The 18,171-nt window shown below is 39.1% G+C and overlaps 2 protein-coding genes across 2 annotated transcripts; one reads left to right on the top strand and one right to left on the bottom strand.

The window, feature by feature from the left end:
* Nucleotides 1-205: 205 nt before the first annotated feature.
* Nucleotides 206-11,871, top strand: haao (3-hydroxyanthranilate 3,4-dioxygenase). Its single transcript, XM_023962998.2, has 10 exons — nucleotides 206-392; nucleotides 604-682; nucleotides 3,295-3,378; nucleotides 3,525-3,631; nucleotides 5,602-5,691; nucleotides 5,771-5,814; nucleotides 5,900-6,045; nucleotides 10,786-10,854; nucleotides 11,363-11,445; nucleotides 11,575-11,871. Exons 1-10 carry the CDS (start codon nucleotides 304-306, stop codon nucleotides 11,645-11,647), a joined length of 864 nt encoding a protein of 287 aa, XP_023818766.1. The 5' UTR covers nucleotides 206-303; the 3' UTR covers nucleotides 11,648-11,871.
* Nucleotides 11,872-12,068: 197 nt separating this feature from the next.
* On the bottom strand, nucleotides 12,069-13,837 carry LOC101157000 (transmembrane protein 229B). The gene is made up of 2 exons (XM_004076962.5): nucleotides 13,645-13,837; nucleotides 12,069-12,677 (listed from the first exon to the last, which is right to left on the bottom strand). Exons 1-2 carry the CDS (start codon nucleotides 13,691-13,693, stop codon nucleotides 12,205-12,207), a joined length of 522 nt encoding a protein of 173 aa, XP_004077010.1. The 5' UTR covers nucleotides 13,694-13,837; the 3' UTR covers nucleotides 12,069-12,204.
* Between the last annotated feature and the right edge of the window lie 4,334 nt (nucleotides 13,838-18,171).

Here is an 18,171-nt window from a genome sequence, read left to right as displayed (position 1 = left end):
GCTTCATCTCCATATTATATGACACTGACAGTCATGCAATTTTGACTGTATTTTGCTGCTTCTTTTTTTTTTTACAAACTCTGTAAGTGTGGAACAAGATTTGACTGGATCTGTGGAGTTACTGCAGCACAATCAGTAACACTGTAACTGATTACACCAGTAAAGGCAACCTTTCCCCTGTGAGGCAAAAGACAACTCCCCCCTTCAGAGGCACTTCCGCTTTTTCACTTTCTGCATCAGCACATTTAAAAGGCAGGAGGAGAACAACGTGTAGGACTCGAATCTGTCTTATTTGTGAGAATCATGAGTGATCAACCTCTTTTGGTGAATGTGGAAACATGGATTACAGAGAACCAGAAAGCTTTTTTACCACCGGTATGCAACAAGCTCATGTGAGTGGAATGTTTTTCTTTCAGTATGTTATAAGTAGGTCATGCTTTGCCTCTGCAGACAATAAATATCAGTGTACAATGATCAATTCATAAGACTATAAACACAGTTTGAAATACAAACAAAAAACGTTTTTATCTGTTTAAAAAATGAATATCAGTCTTTTGACACAAACTGACTGTGTAATGTTTTGTTAATTCCTCTTTTTTTCAGGCACTTTTCTCAGCTTCAAATTATGTTTGTTGGAGGTCCTAATACCAGGAAGGATTACCACATAGAGGAAGGAGAAGAGGTGAATGGGTTCTACCTGAAATGTGCAATTTGATCATTTGAATGAGTTGTTTCAGAAAAACTCCTTTGCAATGCTGATCACTTCATGTCATGAATTACATTGAAAAGTTCTTTCTTTTGATTTGTTTCCTCCCTGATGTTGACATGACCTTTGAAGTTTACTGAGACAGAGAATCTGATTTCAAATGGAAATGACATGGAAATGGTTCAAAGTTCGACTAAGTTTCTCTAGTTCTACCACAGTTTGTGTTGGATTGCTAAATATTTACCATATTAACTTTATTTTGGTGGGAGGGCTAGTAAACAAAGAACAAATACTGTTGTAAATGACAACTATATATATATGCATGGAGTGTTTAAGAAGGACTAATAGGCATCTCGTGTATTTAAACAAAATCCTCTAAAAATAAAAGTATTTATCAGTCACTGATTCTGCAAATTGTCTTATTTAAAAAGATGCAAGATGTCAGTATTGTTCATCATAGATACACATTGACGGAGAAACACAATGTAGGAATGAATCCAGGAAATCACATTGTACGATTTTTAAAGAATTTAATTTTATAATGATGCAGAAAATAGGTATCGATCTACTACAAATAAGCCAGAATTCTGTCCTAACAGACCTGTTACTTCTTCAAGAATCTCTTCTATCCTCCGCTTTTTACCTGTATTAATGACACCTGTTTGAACTGGTTATCTGTATAAAAGACACATTTTCATGCCCTTAAACAGTCTGATTGCAATTATTAGACAATGAAAGAAATAAGAGGTCACTTACACCTCCACTAGCCCAGAACTACACAGGGGAACTGGTCTATGACCTGGTGACATCTAGGACCGCAGTATCAAAGATTGTTGTAACCCTAACAAATTCAAATCCTACACAGCTTTAAAGGTTCCCCCCCTTAAACCAGCACATGTCCCGGTTTGTTTAAAGTTCTCCAGAGACCATCTGGATGACCTGGAAGTGGATGAAGATTCATGTGATCAGATTAGACCAAATTGGAACTTTTTGGTATAAAAACCACTCGCTGTGTTTGGAGGGAAGGTGCATTCCAAAAAACAGTATACACTGTGAAGCACGAGGGTGGAAACATCATGCTTTGGAGATGCTTTTCTGCAAAGGGGACTAGATGATGGATCTGTATTAAGTAAAGAACAAATGGAGCTGTGTATGGTGAGCTTTGGCGCAAAAAACTATTTCCATCAAAGCCCTGAGGATGAAACATGGCTAGAACCTCCAGCATGACAATTATTCCAAAAAACATGGCTAAATAACAAGGATTCCAAGGTTCTGGAGTGTTCCAGCCAGTCTAGTCCTCAATCTATTAGAGAATCAGTGGAAGGAGGTGAAAGTTCTTTTTGCTCAGTCACAGCCTCAAAACATCACAGCTCTTGAGAAGATCTGCATGGAAAAATGGGCCAAAATAGCAGCTACAGTTTGTGAATGCCTGCTGAAGACCTAAAGGAAACCTTTGACCTCTGTCATTGACGACCAGGGTTAAATTGCAAAGTATTGTGGTGAACTTTCGTCATTGACTAAAGATTTATTTTCTGAGCCATTATGCAAATAGACTCTTTAAAAATCCCACAATGTGATTTCCTGTATTATTCTTTTACATTCTGTCTTTCACAGCTGAAGTGTGTCTTTGATAAACATTACAGACCAAACTCATCTTTAAGCAGAACAACTTGCACAATCTTGAAACTGACAATCATTTATTACCCCACTGTGAGTTACTTGCAAATAATCGGCAATGCAGTCATGAACTGTCCTTTTAAAAGCATGAACTTACACATTTTCAACAAACAGGTTCACATATCATTTTCTATTGTATTAAACATCAATATTTTACATAAATTAAATTTGTTTTCAATGAGTGAATGAAATACTTGATTGCATGTTTGGTTAAATTTTTGCTTCTGTCCAAACCAGTATTTTATATTTACAAAAAGGCTTGTATGATAAGTGCTATATAAATAAATATGATTCATTTTTTCAAAAGTTTTAAGTAATGTCCAATAGAATTCAGTAGTTTTTTTTTTTTTTTTACTGGAATCTTTTGGTAATTTAAGTGTTTACTCTCAACTTTGTGTCTCTGAACTGCTTGTTTTGGCTTGTTAATCAGCAAGCCTACAATGTTGGGGGCGAAAGCTCTGCTGGGAATAACGTGGAGCAAACATTTTAGGACATGATTGGACTTGGTTTTTTATAGCTTCATATGTAAGAAGAACTTTAACTTCATTCTGGTTTCAACAGGAAGCCAATGAGATGAAACTGTATTCAGGGATGTAAGATCTTTTCAGATCTCTAACTGCAGCCTTTTTTTATAAGCTGAAAACTTTTGAACAAAGTTTAGGGACCGCCTGATAAGAACCACTGAGATCATGTGCTGTTTCACACAATGATCAACTCATCAACTCAGTGAGGAGCTAAACTGACCTAAATCAATCAGTGGGTAAAATAGGCAGAAGCTACATCAGCTCAGTCACCTCCCAAACTAAACTGCAGCGGATTTCTTGATTAAGTCCAATAAAGTGAAATTTTGTGTGCATTTTTAAAGCATGCAGTCTCAACATTTTTCATTTTTGACTTTTCCTTTACATTAGTTATTCTACCAGCTGAAAGGTGATATGTGTCTGAAGATAATTGAAAACGGCAAGCACAAGGACGTCCACATCAAAGAAGGAGAGGTCGGCCACTATTCTTGTTCACTTACAGTGTTGTAGCTTGTTTTATAACAGTAGTTTGTTTAAGAAACTGTTGGGACATGGTAGTTTGATTAGCTATGTCTAAACAGCATGATTCTTACCCACAATCCACCTGTGAACATTTTCAGATATTTCTGCTTCCAGCTAGGATCCCACACTCTCCTCAGAGGCAGGCCAACACGGTTGGTCTGGTGGTGGAAAGGAGACGCCTGCTGAACGAGACCGACTGTCTGAGGTACGCATCCGCTCCTGCAACACCCCCCCCCCATCTCTTCTTGTAAATAAAGGATGGCGTTCCTTCATTGGTAAAACAACTATCTTTCTAAAACTTTATTCCAAAACTTTCCGGACGAAAATATTTTAAAAATGTAGAAAAAATATTCTTAAAATAAACTGTGATGAAGTTGAGATTCAAATAAAATAAAATATTGCAATTTTATCAGTTGTAAAAGCCCTCCGAGTGGTCTTCTAATTATGATTACACATTTTTCTTTGGCCAAAATAAAAATAAAAAACCCTGTGTTGTTATTTAGGACATAGTTTCTGCAGAGCAGCAGAAAAGTTGTGGGCGGCACAGATGGCGTTGAAGTGACCCTCCGCTTATATCCCATGATCCCTGTGTTTACACTCTCGACCACTAGCTTACAGCCCCTCACTACCCCAAGGTACATTAGAGGTGAAGCAAAAATGGCGAGCAATATCGGAGCAATCCAGTGGTACAGTTTTGAGTCAAATGCCAGCTCAGATGAGGAAAACGTACCTATACGTATTTGTCTGGATGCATCAGAGGAATTTCAGTTGTTGTGTCACAACTAAACGCTTTTTCAAACAGCATTTTTAACATAATACTGATTCACCATGAAAAAACAAATACCCAGAAATGCAGTTATGAGCTTAAATTGTTTATTTATTTATTTTAAGGTATCGTATTCAGCAGCTGAGCAAACAGATGAGAGCGGAAGGCCTTTTGTTTTGAACAGATTTTCTGCTGCAATACTGGGTTGTGAATCTCCAAACACACACAACAAGGTGTATATTTGAATAAACCTCTTTTGTATTTGAGGCTAAACTTTATTTACATTAGTTATGTTTGTATACATTTTGTTTGTTGTACTGGAAGGACACGACGGAGAAAAGAAGAGAAGAGATGCTAGAGATGGAGGATAAGGGTACAAAAGAAAGGGGGAACGAAAAAAATGGGAGGTTAAAGAAGTGTGTGTGTGTGCGTGTGTGTGTGTGTGTGAGGGGGGGCTAGAAATAAAAAGCAAAAAGTTGCTGGCGATTTATCATTATTACTGTGGACATGAGGTGTACATGTTAGTCAAAGGGCGGTCCTCCATCTTGAGATAAATGGTACAAGAACATGTTAAAAACACCCAAAACAAGATTTTAATTGTGGTGGGTCTTTAATGTAAGAATTTTTAAAGTAAATCAAATTTTTGTCATTTTCAGGATTTGTCATATAGATTACATTCAAGGACCCCTACTTTGTTTTAAAATAGAATACATTTAATTCTTGCACACAGATATATATACATATTAAGTTAGGCATATTATTGAGCCATAATGAAAAATCCTCAGCATCTACAAAGTGAAACAGTCTTTTTGTGTTGCATTTTGGTGTGGAGGATTTTTTTCTGATGTTTGCCAATTATTCTCCAGGATCCTTGTTGACACTTTAAACTCCTTGGCATTGATTAAAAAACTCACAGTAAAGACCAATACATCCAGTCTTCTCAGAGTCACAGTTCATGCCACTTAGCCTCCAGCTGCCAGCACACTATTGACTATTGTATGAAGAAACTCGTTAATTTAATGTTTCTTCTGGCACTCTCACTAAAAATTGGGCTTGAATCCAGCTCATTGGCTTGGTGGAGGAGTGTCTGCCTTGGGAATTGGAATTGGTTTAAAACCCTTGTCAGGTCACACCAGAAACCTCAAGAAATGGGACGCAATGAGACACTAGGCATTAAGCGCTGGACTGGACGTTCCATCGCCTGACAGCATCTTGACTTTCTCATCTTCAAAAAATCAAACACGCTTTTGAAAAACAGGGAGGCCTCTTGATTACGAGACTTCAGAAGCAAAAACATAGGCTTCAAATGATTGAACTAGCTCTGCTATTGAACAGATTCTTCTGTGCAACATAATGTGAAAAGATGTCCAAAGCCTCTCATGTAGAGAAGCGTGTGCTGCTTGTTCCAGGTACTTTGTGGACAACACCACTGACATTCTGTTTGAGAGATGGTTCTACTGTGAGAATCTGGGAACTCAACTGGTGCCAATCATCAAAGAGTACGACAACCTTTCTTTTATCCCGCACAGCAATTTCTCAATGCAATCACCTGAGCGGGTGTTTTGTTCTGCCCTGCAGATTTATGGCATCAAAGCAGTTCAAAACGGGAAAACCTGATCCAAGTGAGTTTTGACGTTGGTGAGAGAAATTCTGCCTGTTGGGGGAGCTGGTGTTTTAACTGCTGAACGACTGTCTTTGTGTGACTAGATGAGGTCTTCAGAGAACCTCCTTTTCAGCTGAGCACCATGAACGTGATGACACCTTTCTCCTTCAAAGACTGGCTGGAGAGGCAGCGGCCGTCCCTCTGCAACGGCCATCCCATCGACATGTTTGGAGCTCAGTTTGAGACAGAGGTGCAAAAGAACAAAAGGAAAAGTTCAGTTTATGCTCGTTGAAGGCACAAACCAGAGGAAACAAATAATCTGTTCTTCAATAACACATCAGTCAGATCATCAGTTTTCCAACCTTTTTCTGAGCCACTGCAGAGTGGGAGTGCTGATGCATTAGGATCAATGTCTGCGTGTGTTACAAGTTCTTGGATTACAAAAAGGGACACACAAATCAGAATCAGAAGTACTTTATTGATCCCACACGTGGGAAATTTGTGCGTTACCGTAGCAGTTAACATAAGAGAAAATAGAATAAAATAAAAACAATCATTAAAAAAAAAATGTAGCAGAAATGTAAACAAATAAGGCGGTAGAGTTTAAAGACTATTTACAAACAGGTAACAATGTGCAAAATGTGCAAAATTTGCAACAGTCATCTGTCACAATGTGAGTTATTGTAGAGTTGAATTCCTGTATCGGGCAGTTTTGGAGCGCGAATGGAATGAAAGTCCTAAGAAATGGGGAAGTCAATCCTACAGATATGTGAAAGACTCACAGGTTTGCGCAAACACCCAATACCAGATGTTGCTGCCAAGTGTTAAAAACAAAACCATTTTTTTAAGAAAACAGCCTTGTTCTGGGGAAAGCAAGTTCAGACTTTTTTATAACCCTCTGACAAGGAAATAAAACTCCAAAAACAGCACATTTTGTAAGTTCAGGTTATCCCCAAATGTAAATTTGGTTAGGACGTTTTCAGTAAACAACTCTAGAATGATTCCAGAGACTTTGGAAAGAGAAGAGTAAAAAACGGTTGACCTAAAAGTTTTGACGGCACACAAAAACACTAGATCTCTAGATCAACAATGTCTCATTTCATGTAACCAATCCCTCTAGTAATGATCATTAGTGACACATTGTTGCTTAACTTCCAGTCAAAGCAGAACATTATTTCCTCTTGAACAAATATTCATTATCTAAATATTTATTTTCTTTTAGGCTTTTAGGCTTTCATAATTTTGTTTGTTCTTATGCACAGAGCTTTTTTCCCCGCGTCACTGAAGAAGTTTGATGTAACGTCAAATCTTTCACACCAAACGGTCCTCTGGACTGGATTTGAATAGCCTGAGAATGGTTTGATCTGATTTGTTTTTCTCTCATGGTACGCTTAGAGCAAAGCAGAGACTACAGACTGGAACAACCACCCAAGTCAAAATGCTGTTTATTCAGGGAATAAAGCACAACGATGAAAACCGTCCCTTTAATTGTCTGATTGTCAAGCAGTACTAAACGGGGGCTGTGGTGCAGAGGTAGACCGGCTGATAGGTCAAGGATTGCATGTTCGGTTTCTGACTTGACCACCAATGTGTCAAAGTGTCCTTGGGCAAGTAACTGAACCCCACATTGAACCTGGTGGTTGACACTGGCACCATTTTGAGCCAGCATCAATTCTACACTGTTTTTGCGATATCAAAAAAGAATACGCTGGGGGGGCACGAGCTCCCTTCTCCACTCCATTCTGATGCATCCATTGGCAGTCAGATAGATCCATGTACGTCTTTGTTTTCCTCGTCTGAGCTGTTATCCTGCTGAAAACTGTAGGGCTGGATAGCTCCAATATTTCTCGCCATTTTTGTTGCACCATGTAATGTTAGGTTGGCGGCATGAGAGGCTGTAAGCCAGCAAGAAAGCGTCTAAACAGAGACCTCTAAACAACAGGACGGGGGACGGGCTTGCTCCACAGTTCTCACCAACAGTCCCACAGTCAATTTCTAATTAACTACAGCCACTCTGAAGAAACTATGTCCTAGAAAACAACAGTTTAAAAAAAATGGCTAAAAACAGCTAATGAGCCACTGGGAACGCTTTTACAATAGCTCAAAAGATGATTGGAGTGGGTCTTGAAATAAAAAAAGAAAAGAGCTATATAAATATACGTCATTTGCCAAATGTACCTATGTCTTCTCTCTAAATCCCATTGACTCTGTTTCCAACTTCTGAATGTTACGCTTCTTCAGTTTTTATGCTGTGGAATGGTTGTTGCTTCTCAAAATTCAGTGCATTCACATAATTTACTCCCTTTAGCTCACTTTCACATACCGTGAGTTCGTATTGTCCATCTGCATGTACAGCCACCGAGCAAACCGAATGGAGGCGTGAACAGTGTTGTATTCACTCCAAGACCAAGAAATTATTGTGATGTGAAGGCACCTCAAAGGTGGTCTTATAAAAGTGTTCCAGAGAGCTTCACTTAGAAGTACAGATGTAAATATTCTGCAGGAGTAGCGTCAGTGAGGAGAGAACAGGATGTACAGTGGTCAAATAAAGTATTTAGTTAGCCACCAATTGTGGTAGTTCTCCCATTTAAAACGATTCAGATTTTGAATGAAAACCTCCTTTCATCAGCAAAAGCATTGATGATGAAATGTGGCTGGGTCTTTCAGCATGACAATCAACCCAAAACATTACTGCTCTAGAGGAGATCTGCATGAAGGAATGGGCCAAAATACCGGCTACAGTTTGGGAAAACCTGGTGAAGACTTACAGAAAACGGTTGACTGCTGACATTGTCAACAAAGGGTATACAGTAAACCCTTGTTTTTCGCGAGGGTTACGTTCCAAAAAGAACCCCTGATAGGCAAAATCCGTGAAGTAGAAACCTTTATTTTTTTAACTATTATTATACAATTAAATACTCCATTATAAATTGAATAGAAAGAACAAAACATTTTACAGGCTCAAGCATTTGTTTCACAAATAAAATTACTTTAGAAGCGTTTTTTTCAACAAGTAACTTCTGTACTGTACTGTCAAATAATAATTTGAATCATTCATGTGAACAGAAGGCTTCAAATTGCGGAGATTAGCCCCACCCACCGCGACCCGCGTATTGGATTAAACGGGAGAAAATTTAAAATGATTATGAAAAAAAATACAAAGTATAGTCGGACAAACAGTGACTCAGGTGTATTTCACTGCTCTTCAGACTGAGCCGCTGCATCCTGACTCCGCTCTGCAGTGTTTTCTTTTTCTTTGTTCGGGAGAAGAACATAGTGATAGGCAGTTGTTGTTTTTCTGCTTTGCAAAAAGATCCTTATACACCGACATGCCACCATCAAGAGAATTTGCGCGAACGTGATGTAAATTTGGTAAGCTGTTTTACGTACGTTTACATATTAAACTGCAACATTATTGACGCGCAGGTAGAGAAGAAGCGGAGGGACTTTTTAGCCAACCAGAATGCAGAACACAATGCACGATGCAAATCCGTGAAGTAGCGAAACCGTGAAAAGTAAACCGCGTTATAACAAGGGATCACTGTATAACAATATCGAGTTGGACTTATGTTAATTTTCCAAATACCGTATTTTCCGGACTATAAGTCGCCCTTTTTTTAATAGTTTGGCAAGGGGTGCGACTTATACTCCGCAGCGACTTATATTAGAAATAAATTGAAATAAATACATTGTTAACTAGGGCTGCACGATATGAGGAAAACTTGCGATATGCGATATTAGTGATCAATATTGCGATAACGATAAATTTGCGGTAAATAAACAAATAGAAAAATAAACAAAAACATCATTCCCATTTCATTGCAACAGTTTAAAAATTATACTCCAAATGACCCTCATCGACATGGGGGACAAACGTCAGGGTGGCTAACCCTGGTCCTCAAGAGCCTCAACCCTGTCTGTTTTCCAATTCTCCCTAGACTGCTCGATAATGATAACCAAAATCAGGTGTGGTCAGTCAATCAGGATGTGAAATCACTTGAGTCAGCCAATCAACAGCAAGCTGGTTAAGGAGAGCTGGAAAACAGGCAGGGTTGAGGCTCTTCAGGACCAGGGTTAACATAATAGGCCTCCATCTGATTGGTCAACAATGGGAAGGCGTCCATCTGATTGGTCAAAGCATAAAGGGATTTATTTGATTCGTTAAATGCTTCAAGCTGCTAGAAGATTGTTTTAACACATTTTGGGTTTGCGATTTATTGCGATATTCGCCGTCTTTTGCGATATGCATATTGCAGAGCTGGATATTGCGATAACGATAAATTTGCGGTATATTGTGCAGGCCTATTGTTAACCCTCCTGTTATGTTCATTTGTGAGGAACAGAGATTATGTTCCTGGGTCAATTTGATGTATGAGGTATGTTAAGTGTTAAGAGTATGTTAAGTGACTCAGAGAATCAGCAAACTTTTTTTACAGTAAGATCTTGAAGGCTAACAACATAATATTCTATTTTCCAATGATTTCATAGATTCAGAAATGCAATAAAAATGACAACTGTTTCTACAAAAACAGGATGAAAACAGAGTATTAGTTGGCCAATGATGCTTCATGAAAGGAATAAATAAATAAGTTTGAGAAAAAATTACTGTGAAATTATTAGATAAACAGTCTGCTATGATTGTGTCATATAAGGTTGTGAAAGTTAAAATGCGACTTATAGTCCAGTGCGACTTATCTGTGTTTTTTTCTACTTTATAATGCATTTTTGGGCTGGTGCGACTTATACTCCGGTGCGACTTATAGTCCGGAAAATACGGTACTTATTTTCCACCATATTTTACAAATAGATCCTTCTAAAAATCCGACCACATGATTTTCTGTTTTTTCTCTAATAGTTTAGGTATACCTGTGAAAATGACATGCCTCTCATCTTTTCAAGTGGGAGAATTGCACAATTGGTGGCTGACTAAACACTTTTTTGCCCCGCTGGTTATGGTAACAGATAAAGATTACTTTTATTATTCTGACAGGTGATGGTGTTTGGACCTGGACTGACTGAGACATCAGTGCGGCTAACTGACGTTTGGATTTGGCAACTGGTACGTGGGAAGCTTTGGACACACCGGGCACGGGACACGCGTTTAATCTCATGAACCTTTTTCCAGGCTTTTTCTTTCACAGTTCCTTTCGGAAATATGAAAGACCTGGTACCATATAATAATGTCTGGGCAAAAACTGCAATTATTAATCAATTTTTGAACAGTTGGTACTTCCATGAATTAAAAGGGATGCCATCCATGAGTCATTACTGAATCCAGATTGGTCAAAGTTCGACCTGATTAAGCTTTCAATGCGCATTCAATGGCTGAATGTTTTGTCCGTAGAGCCCGAAAACATTTGTAGTAATTTGCATAGCGATGCGTAAACAAAAGAGTTTTGCATTTATGCTTGTTTACATAGACTTTTCATTGGAGAAGGGTGCTTGAATGTGTGTTGCTGAGGACTACTGTATGTGAAAAAGGTAGCTTCAGGGATGCTCCTGTCTGTGTTCTGAATGCTACACATTTTTGCTTCAGCTAATCTTCCATCTTCCTCTTCTTCTCTCAGGAGGGACAGTCAAGAGTAACTGTGGCTGAACAGGAGTTTAGCCTGTCTGCTGGAGATAGCGTACTCATTCCCGAGCAGAGCAAGTGAGTATACATGAAGCAATAGATTCTTCAGGATCTCCAAGATTAGATTATTAGGCAGAAATCACTGAATTTTTCTGATCCCAAAGTTTGGAGAAAAAACAAACATACTTAAGGCTTGTTGTTTTGCAGATACCAGTGGCAGAGAGAAGATGGGACAGTTGCTTTGTTTGTCGTCCAAAATCCAGAGCGGAAGAGATCCTAAAAAATACCTTTGAAGACAGTCTTTAAAGAGGCATCAATCATTCATTAAATGGATGTTAAAGCTCCATACTTCCTGAAAATATGTCCTAATCCTGCTATCTATTCACCTTTGTTGATTATTAATGGCAAATAATCCTTTTTCAGAAATATTAGCACATTCTTTTAAAGTGACTGGATGTATGAAGTATTTTGGGGAAACAAATAAAGATGTTTGTGTATGTCTCATTCCCTCCATGGCCCGACATCTGTGAGACTCAGGTTAGAACATGCAACACGTTTTTTATTGTCAAAATAGACATGCCATGATCCAACTGTCCTTCTGCATATCCTGCATGATCGAGAGATTGTTTTCCTGAGAAACAGAAAAATGAAATATGAGACAGTTTTTTTTTGCCTTGAAGGCATCATAAGACATACATTTATATCCCCAGTGAGAGCCACATTCCTCCCCCCCAGTCACAGACACTTCGCTGAAAAAGATTTAGGGAGGCAAATAGATAGATGGATGTTATAAAAACAAACTGATATGAATGTGAATGAGTTTCAGGTTTTCATAGCTTAGTTGAGCAGCCTTATCCTTAAAGTGTTCTTGATCACATGCTGCTCAGCTATAAATGCTGCCACAGCCCAGGGTAGGGCGTACTCCAGAGTCACCAGCCCTATGAGGTTGAATCGGTAACCCGAATAGTCCCAAGGACAGGCCCCCAACAGCCGAAGCCCCGCTCCCCAGGTGAACTCCCACATATAGATGAACGAGGTGTAGACCATCAGTCGCACAGGCAGCGCGTGTCCTAGCAGCCGGCCCCTGAGGACCTCCATGAGGTAGATCGCTGTGGCGTACATGGGCAGCGCCCACAGGCTGCTGTGTCCTGTCAGCCTCCTGTCCTGGGTGGAGGACCAGTCAAGCACAGCAGTGAAGGCCACTTCGCAGAGGCAGCCGTGCAGAGCGTACACATAGAGACGAACGAGGGAGGAGACGGGAGAGGCGTCTCTGCCGTTGGGACACTGATCTGCAGCCACAGCAACAATTTCTGCCAGAGAAAGAATAATGAGCTTAAAAAAATAAGAAGATTTATAATGGAATGTTTACATCCATCTGAAACTCTTTTATCAGATTTCAGTCTACCTTACTTTTTCTCCTATTATGGTGCATTTTTTGTAGTTAATTTAGCTAATTATCCATCTAAATAAGTCAGTTTAGACTAAGGACAAGCTGCCAGATATAAGCCTCAAGTTCCTAATAATTAATAAGCTCAAATTTGACACAAACCCCCCCAGATATTCAAACTTCCTTTCACAGCCACATGAAACTCAGTGATTATTAAGGCAAAAATCTAAGAAGTAGGTATACGTACTGGATTAAGCTAAAAACCAAACTTGAATTTTTTTGTTAGTAGTTTTGTCTCATTTTTCAAGTAATGCAAGGTGAAGCAGGAAGTCACAAGGTCTGACTTTATGTCATTGTTTTTTACATAAATTTAAAAGAAAATTCATTTCAACATTTCCCTATCAACACAACTAAAAGTATAATTTTGCTAATTTATTTGTAAATAAATAAATAATTTAGATGAATTATTTACAGTCTGAAATATAAAATGTTGTTCATTTTAGCCAAAAACTACTTAGTTAGATCTGATTGTATAGATTGTTTAGTTCTTTGTTGCAGTGTTTCTGCGTTATAAGACGCTCTTGTCCTGTATCCAGAGGAGCCTTAGTTTAGTCTTAAATAGGGATTTAAAGGCTAATCTACCAGCTTAACAAATTAAAGGCTTTGGAAAATCCCTGTGGTAGAATACTGCCTCCCAATTCATCCTAGATATTACGGCCATGATTTTTTTCCTTGTTTGACTACAGAACTACAAAGGACATTGGCAAAACTCTCAACTCAATTCCATTTTTTTAAATGATCAACTTTATGCAACTGACATTCAAATAGGAATAATGGAAAAGTTGGCCTAAAGTTTTGATGTTGCAGAGATCAAAGGTTGCAGCTCTCACCTGGTTCATTTCTCCTTTGCTTCCTCACTGTTAGTTTGCCCCCCGTCATCCCTGGTCAGTGTATGAGTCTGTATGCCACTGTAATCCCGCTGCTTCCCTATGTGCGTAAAGGGGTGTGTGTGTGGGTGCCTGTCGATCTTCGGCTAAACATTAAGCCGCTCCGTGTTATCAGAGAGAGAGAGACAGTGAAGGCTGAAGCCCAGAATTGAAGAACCTGCGGCCAAACCTGGACCAATGTTGCCAAAAAAAAAAAAAAATCTAAAATAAAGACACAGACACGATCAAACTAAAACTTTCTTCACATGATCTACATGGATTTTGTCAAGAGTTTGTGAATGAGCTCATTTATACATTTTATAGGTCATATTGCGCAGCAGAATGGGGATTATCAGTTATCAGCTGCTGTAATGGGGTGTGTCAAAGGAGCTGGTCAAACATCTACATGCCCTGATAATGTGGCACTCCCTCTTATGCTTCAAATCCAGACTTCCTATGGTTATTGTTCCCCATTGTGAAATAACCGTTAAGATCGGAAAAAAAATAATTAAGGCTTAAACAAAAACATCTTCTTTGGAATAAATCTCATCCGGTAGTAAGCTCAAATCTAATATCTATTTTTTTTTTTCATTCCAGTGATATGGTTGTGAATAGGAGGCCATTCAGGTCACCATTGTCTTCAAAGACCCACCACGATTAAAATAGTTTTTTGGTGTTTTTTACATGCTCTTGTGGCATTCTTTCATGATGGAGGACATAAATGAAGAAAACCAAGATTAAAACTGCATTTCTTTATTCAAATCATTGTGAATCAGGAGCAGACAAAAAAAAATGCAGTTTGAAAAAGCCTGTAGTTGTGACGTGAAACTACAGTCAGCGAAGCTTCCTGCTCTGCTTCATTCTGATCCACTGCAAATAGATCCATGTACGTCTTTGTTTTTCTCATCTAAGCTGGAATCTGGACCAAAACTGCTCACCATTTTTGTTGTATGGGCAATGTTAGTTTGGAGGTCTGAGGGACTGTAAGCTAGCACGGGAGTGTCTAAACAGATGGATGACAGGAAGTGGGGGCGGGCTTACTTTGCGCCAACAGTCCCACCTGCAACTCAGAGGTCAACTTCTGATGAAAGCCAACAGCTCTGCAAAAACTATGTCCTAGAAAACTACAGTTGAAAAAAAATGGCATAATCATAATTAAAAGTCCACTGGTAACGCGATTGCAATAGATGAAAAGATGTTCGGAGTGGGTCTTTAATACAAAACACACCTGTAATTTTAGAGGGTGCATTAAATACTTTCAGCAACTTTGACATCAACCTTGACCCTAAAATCTTTGCTCTTGTTTTCAATGGAAACAAGTTGACAAAGATCAACAGCAGTATCACAATCTGCACGTAGACTCAAACAACAAAATTCAAAAATGCTGTCAGACAACTTAAGGGACTACTTTGCTCCAGGGTGTTACCTGTAAACCACTTTAAGACTTCTGAAGTTCACCACTTTGAAACTCAAGACTTTTAGAGTGCAATCACAGCATCTGTGTGAAAACAGCTGACAGTGTCTGCAGAAAGTAAAACATATCAGTAGCTCCTTCTGAAACTCTTCAAATTCAAACTTTTTTTTACTAGCCAACTATGCAAAGATAAACACGGATGTCAATTTCAGTACACTTGATAATCCAGTTATGAACACAAAGACTAATTTGAAAACAAAGTATAGTTTGAAAAAATAAAGTTAAATATAAGGTAAAAATAAAGGTTAAGTCTGAAGATATTGGTTGGTGCAAAGAATCAAAAAAGGAGTGCAAAAAAGATATCTACTGAACAAATTTAGCTCTGACATGTATGACAAATTCATAGAAAAACCTCAGAAGAAACAATAGAAGATGATCTGCAGGTTCTGGCTGTTAGACCAATTGATTGTACCGTCTAACAGCCATGGGAGTAGATGATCAGGGGTCCTTGTTGGATCAATCTACCACTGAAGAAGCTGCATAGAGCCTTCATAGACTGAAGCTACCGGTGCATCCTACCACCCTCAGCAACTTGAATTCAAGCGACCACTTCCAATGAAAAGTCTATGCAAACGTGCGCTTCGGCCTTCCATGTCCGAAACTCTCACATTTACGGGTGGCCATTAAATGCGCATTGAACTTTGAACAATCAGTGACTCCGATTTGGTAGAGACATATGGATGTTGTCCTTTTTACTCCAAGGAATTACGTATCGTTTGAAAATTGATCGTGGAGGAGAAATGAATAATTGTGATAATTTGTGACCGGGCTGAATTGTATGACACCAAGTCGTAATGGAGCTGTGAAAGAAGCTTCAACATTTTTGCACCAAGCCATAGCCAACTGGTTGGGGGAGGGGGGTAGTGGCACAGAGGCAGAGGCGGTTGATCTCCAAACAGAAGATTGCAGGCTCGCCTCCAGCCTTACCTGGCCATGTGCCAAAGTGCCTCTGGGCAAGACACCGAACACCACATTGCCTTTGGTGGTTCTAGGTTGGCACCAGTGCTCAGCAGCAGAGCTGCAATCAGTGTGTGAATCAGTGTGTGCGTGTGTACGACTGTCGCACAGTTCTTTTCTAAACTGACAGAAAAGATGAAGGAGGTCAGAAATAGAGGAACTAAATAGCACAAAGTGCTATATAAGTATACCGCTTTTCCCATTTTACTTTAGGTGTTGTGTAGGACATATGCTGGTAAGCAGTTGTAATAGAAAAAGAAGAGAATGAGCAGCAGCCCATACTTGTCCACCCTTGTGTGCCCATTCTCAGTGCCATGCCGTTGGAGATCCGGCCAAAAGAAGAGAAACTGGAAACTAAAAAACTAGGTCAGACTGTCTATAAATCTGCACCACTGTGAAACTATTTTTTGTTTTTGACGTTTCTGATAAGACAGCACAATAGATGCACACACATGACTGAGTAAAGTGACAGGAGACTCATTAGTTTACTGTTTCATATAGATTTTATGAAGAAGTTTTAGGATAAAGGATATGTGCTGTTCAAAGCATGTTTATTTTGGCAATAGAAACCAACATTTGGTAACATAAAGTGATGACAGCATCATCTGTCCCCGTCTTACCTTTTGTTCCACCTCTTACCCACCTCTAAGACTACCACTGGAGTGCATCAGAGATGAAATGAAAGAGGTTTCAGTTCAGGGCTGCCCAACCCTAACGTAGATCTTTCTGAAGTCTTAAAATAGGTCTAAGAAAACAATAAGACCAGTCCACAAACAAGTCTAATAACTTTAAAGCAGGGTGGTGCAGGGTTAATGATGAGGGTTTGATTAGCTACAGAGACGTTACAGTTATTGAACGGGTGTTACGCCCCCTTTGTGTCTAGGGGCACCGAGGCGGCATAACATAAAAAAAGTAAAGTTTTCGGCTAATAAGTTGGCTGCAACACCAAACGAATGTCTCCATGAAAATATGACAAATTTATTTACAAATCAACAGGAACTAAAAGTGAAGCTAAAAGGCTTCAGGGGGAACCCAGGCCAAAATAACAAACAAAACCCCAACTAACTGAAACATGTAATCTTACCTGTACAAAGGAAAAGGAAATAAGGACAAAAACTAACCTCCTTAACCTAACAAAAACAGGAGAAAACATGTACTAAAGAAAATGGCAGTTCACCCCTACAGCTTCACTTAACAAATAACTATAAACCAAAAGATTAATCAGAGTGGGCACAGACAAAACTACGAAGGATTACAAATACAAAATACTAAAGTGCAACACACAACTAAACAAGAGGTGAAATCAAAAACAAAATGGAGAAGCGGACCAAGCTGCAGTGGAGACTGTTGCAGCAAGGCTCCCTTCCCACCTGCTGGAGGTCCAAGTGGTGGCTTTAAAGGCTGCCTCCGCCAGCTTGTTCAAATGGAGGCCTCGCCAGCACACCTGAAAATAATCAGAGATACAAACAAAGATCCACAAAAACACAAGTCCCACTCTGATACAGAAATAATACACAAAACACAGAGCAAACAGAACCAAACAAAACCAAATAAAACCAGATACGGCCACAGCCGTAACAACGGGGCTTAGTAAGTTTTTATACTTGAATCAACTGGATTTCAAATGATATCAAAAACCAAAACACTGCACTTGATTTACATAGGATTGACACAATGGACCTGAATGAAAACCTTCATTGATCAGTGAACCGAAGAAAGAGATGGAGGTGCATTTTTGTCCTCAAGAAATTCTATCTAATTTGTTAAAAAATATGACAAGAACCTAATAATTTTTTAAACCTGACACTGGAACTGAAAATCCAACTTTCTTTCTGAGTCCATGATGTCAGTTTTAACGCTTTGAGCAGTGTTATCGTCCAGCATCTCTGAAGGCAGGTGTCAGTCCTAAAGCTGCCACAGCTGTGTGTTTATTTAGCGCGCACAATCATAAAACAGTTGGTCTAATAGCAGACTTCTGGATCAGAGTCCAGCGATTCAGGCAAACAGATCTGCAGGTTTTTCTGAGGGGACTGAACCGTTGTCAGAGAGTCAGTGACCAT

The sequence above is a fragment of the Oryzias latipes genome, chromosome 15 (assembly GCF_053564925.1).
Source record: "Oryzias latipes strain Hd-rR chromosome 15, Olatipes_Hd-rR_3.1".
NCBI classification, from domain to species: domain Eukaryota; kingdom Metazoa; phylum Chordata; class Actinopteri; order Beloniformes; family Adrianichthyidae; genus Oryzias; species Oryzias latipes.
The sequence above is the reverse complement of the archived record's forward strand: the minus strand, read 5'-3'. Positions and strand labels throughout refer to the sequence as shown.

Coding starts and splice junctions, on each gene's coding strand:
- haao (XM_023962998.2), top strand. CDS start 304: ATGAGTGATCAACCTCTTTTGGTGAATGTGGAAACATGGATTACAGAG. Junction 3,379..3,524: donor TCCACATCAAAGAAGGAGAG/GTCGGCCACTAT, acceptor GAACATTTTCAG/ATATTTCTGCTTCCAGCTAG. Junction 5,815..5,899: donor AACGGGAAAACCTGATCCAA/GTGAGTTTTGAC, acceptor TTGTGTGACTAG/ATGAGGTCTTCAGAGAACCT.
- LOC101157000 (XM_004076962.5), bottom strand. CDS start 13,693: ATGACGGGGGGCAAACTAACAGTGAGGAAGCAAAGGAGAAATGAACCA. Junction 12,678..13,644: donor GCAAAGGAGAAATGAACCAG/GTGAGAGCTGCA, acceptor TTTCTCTGGCAG/AAATTGTTGCTGTGGCTGCA.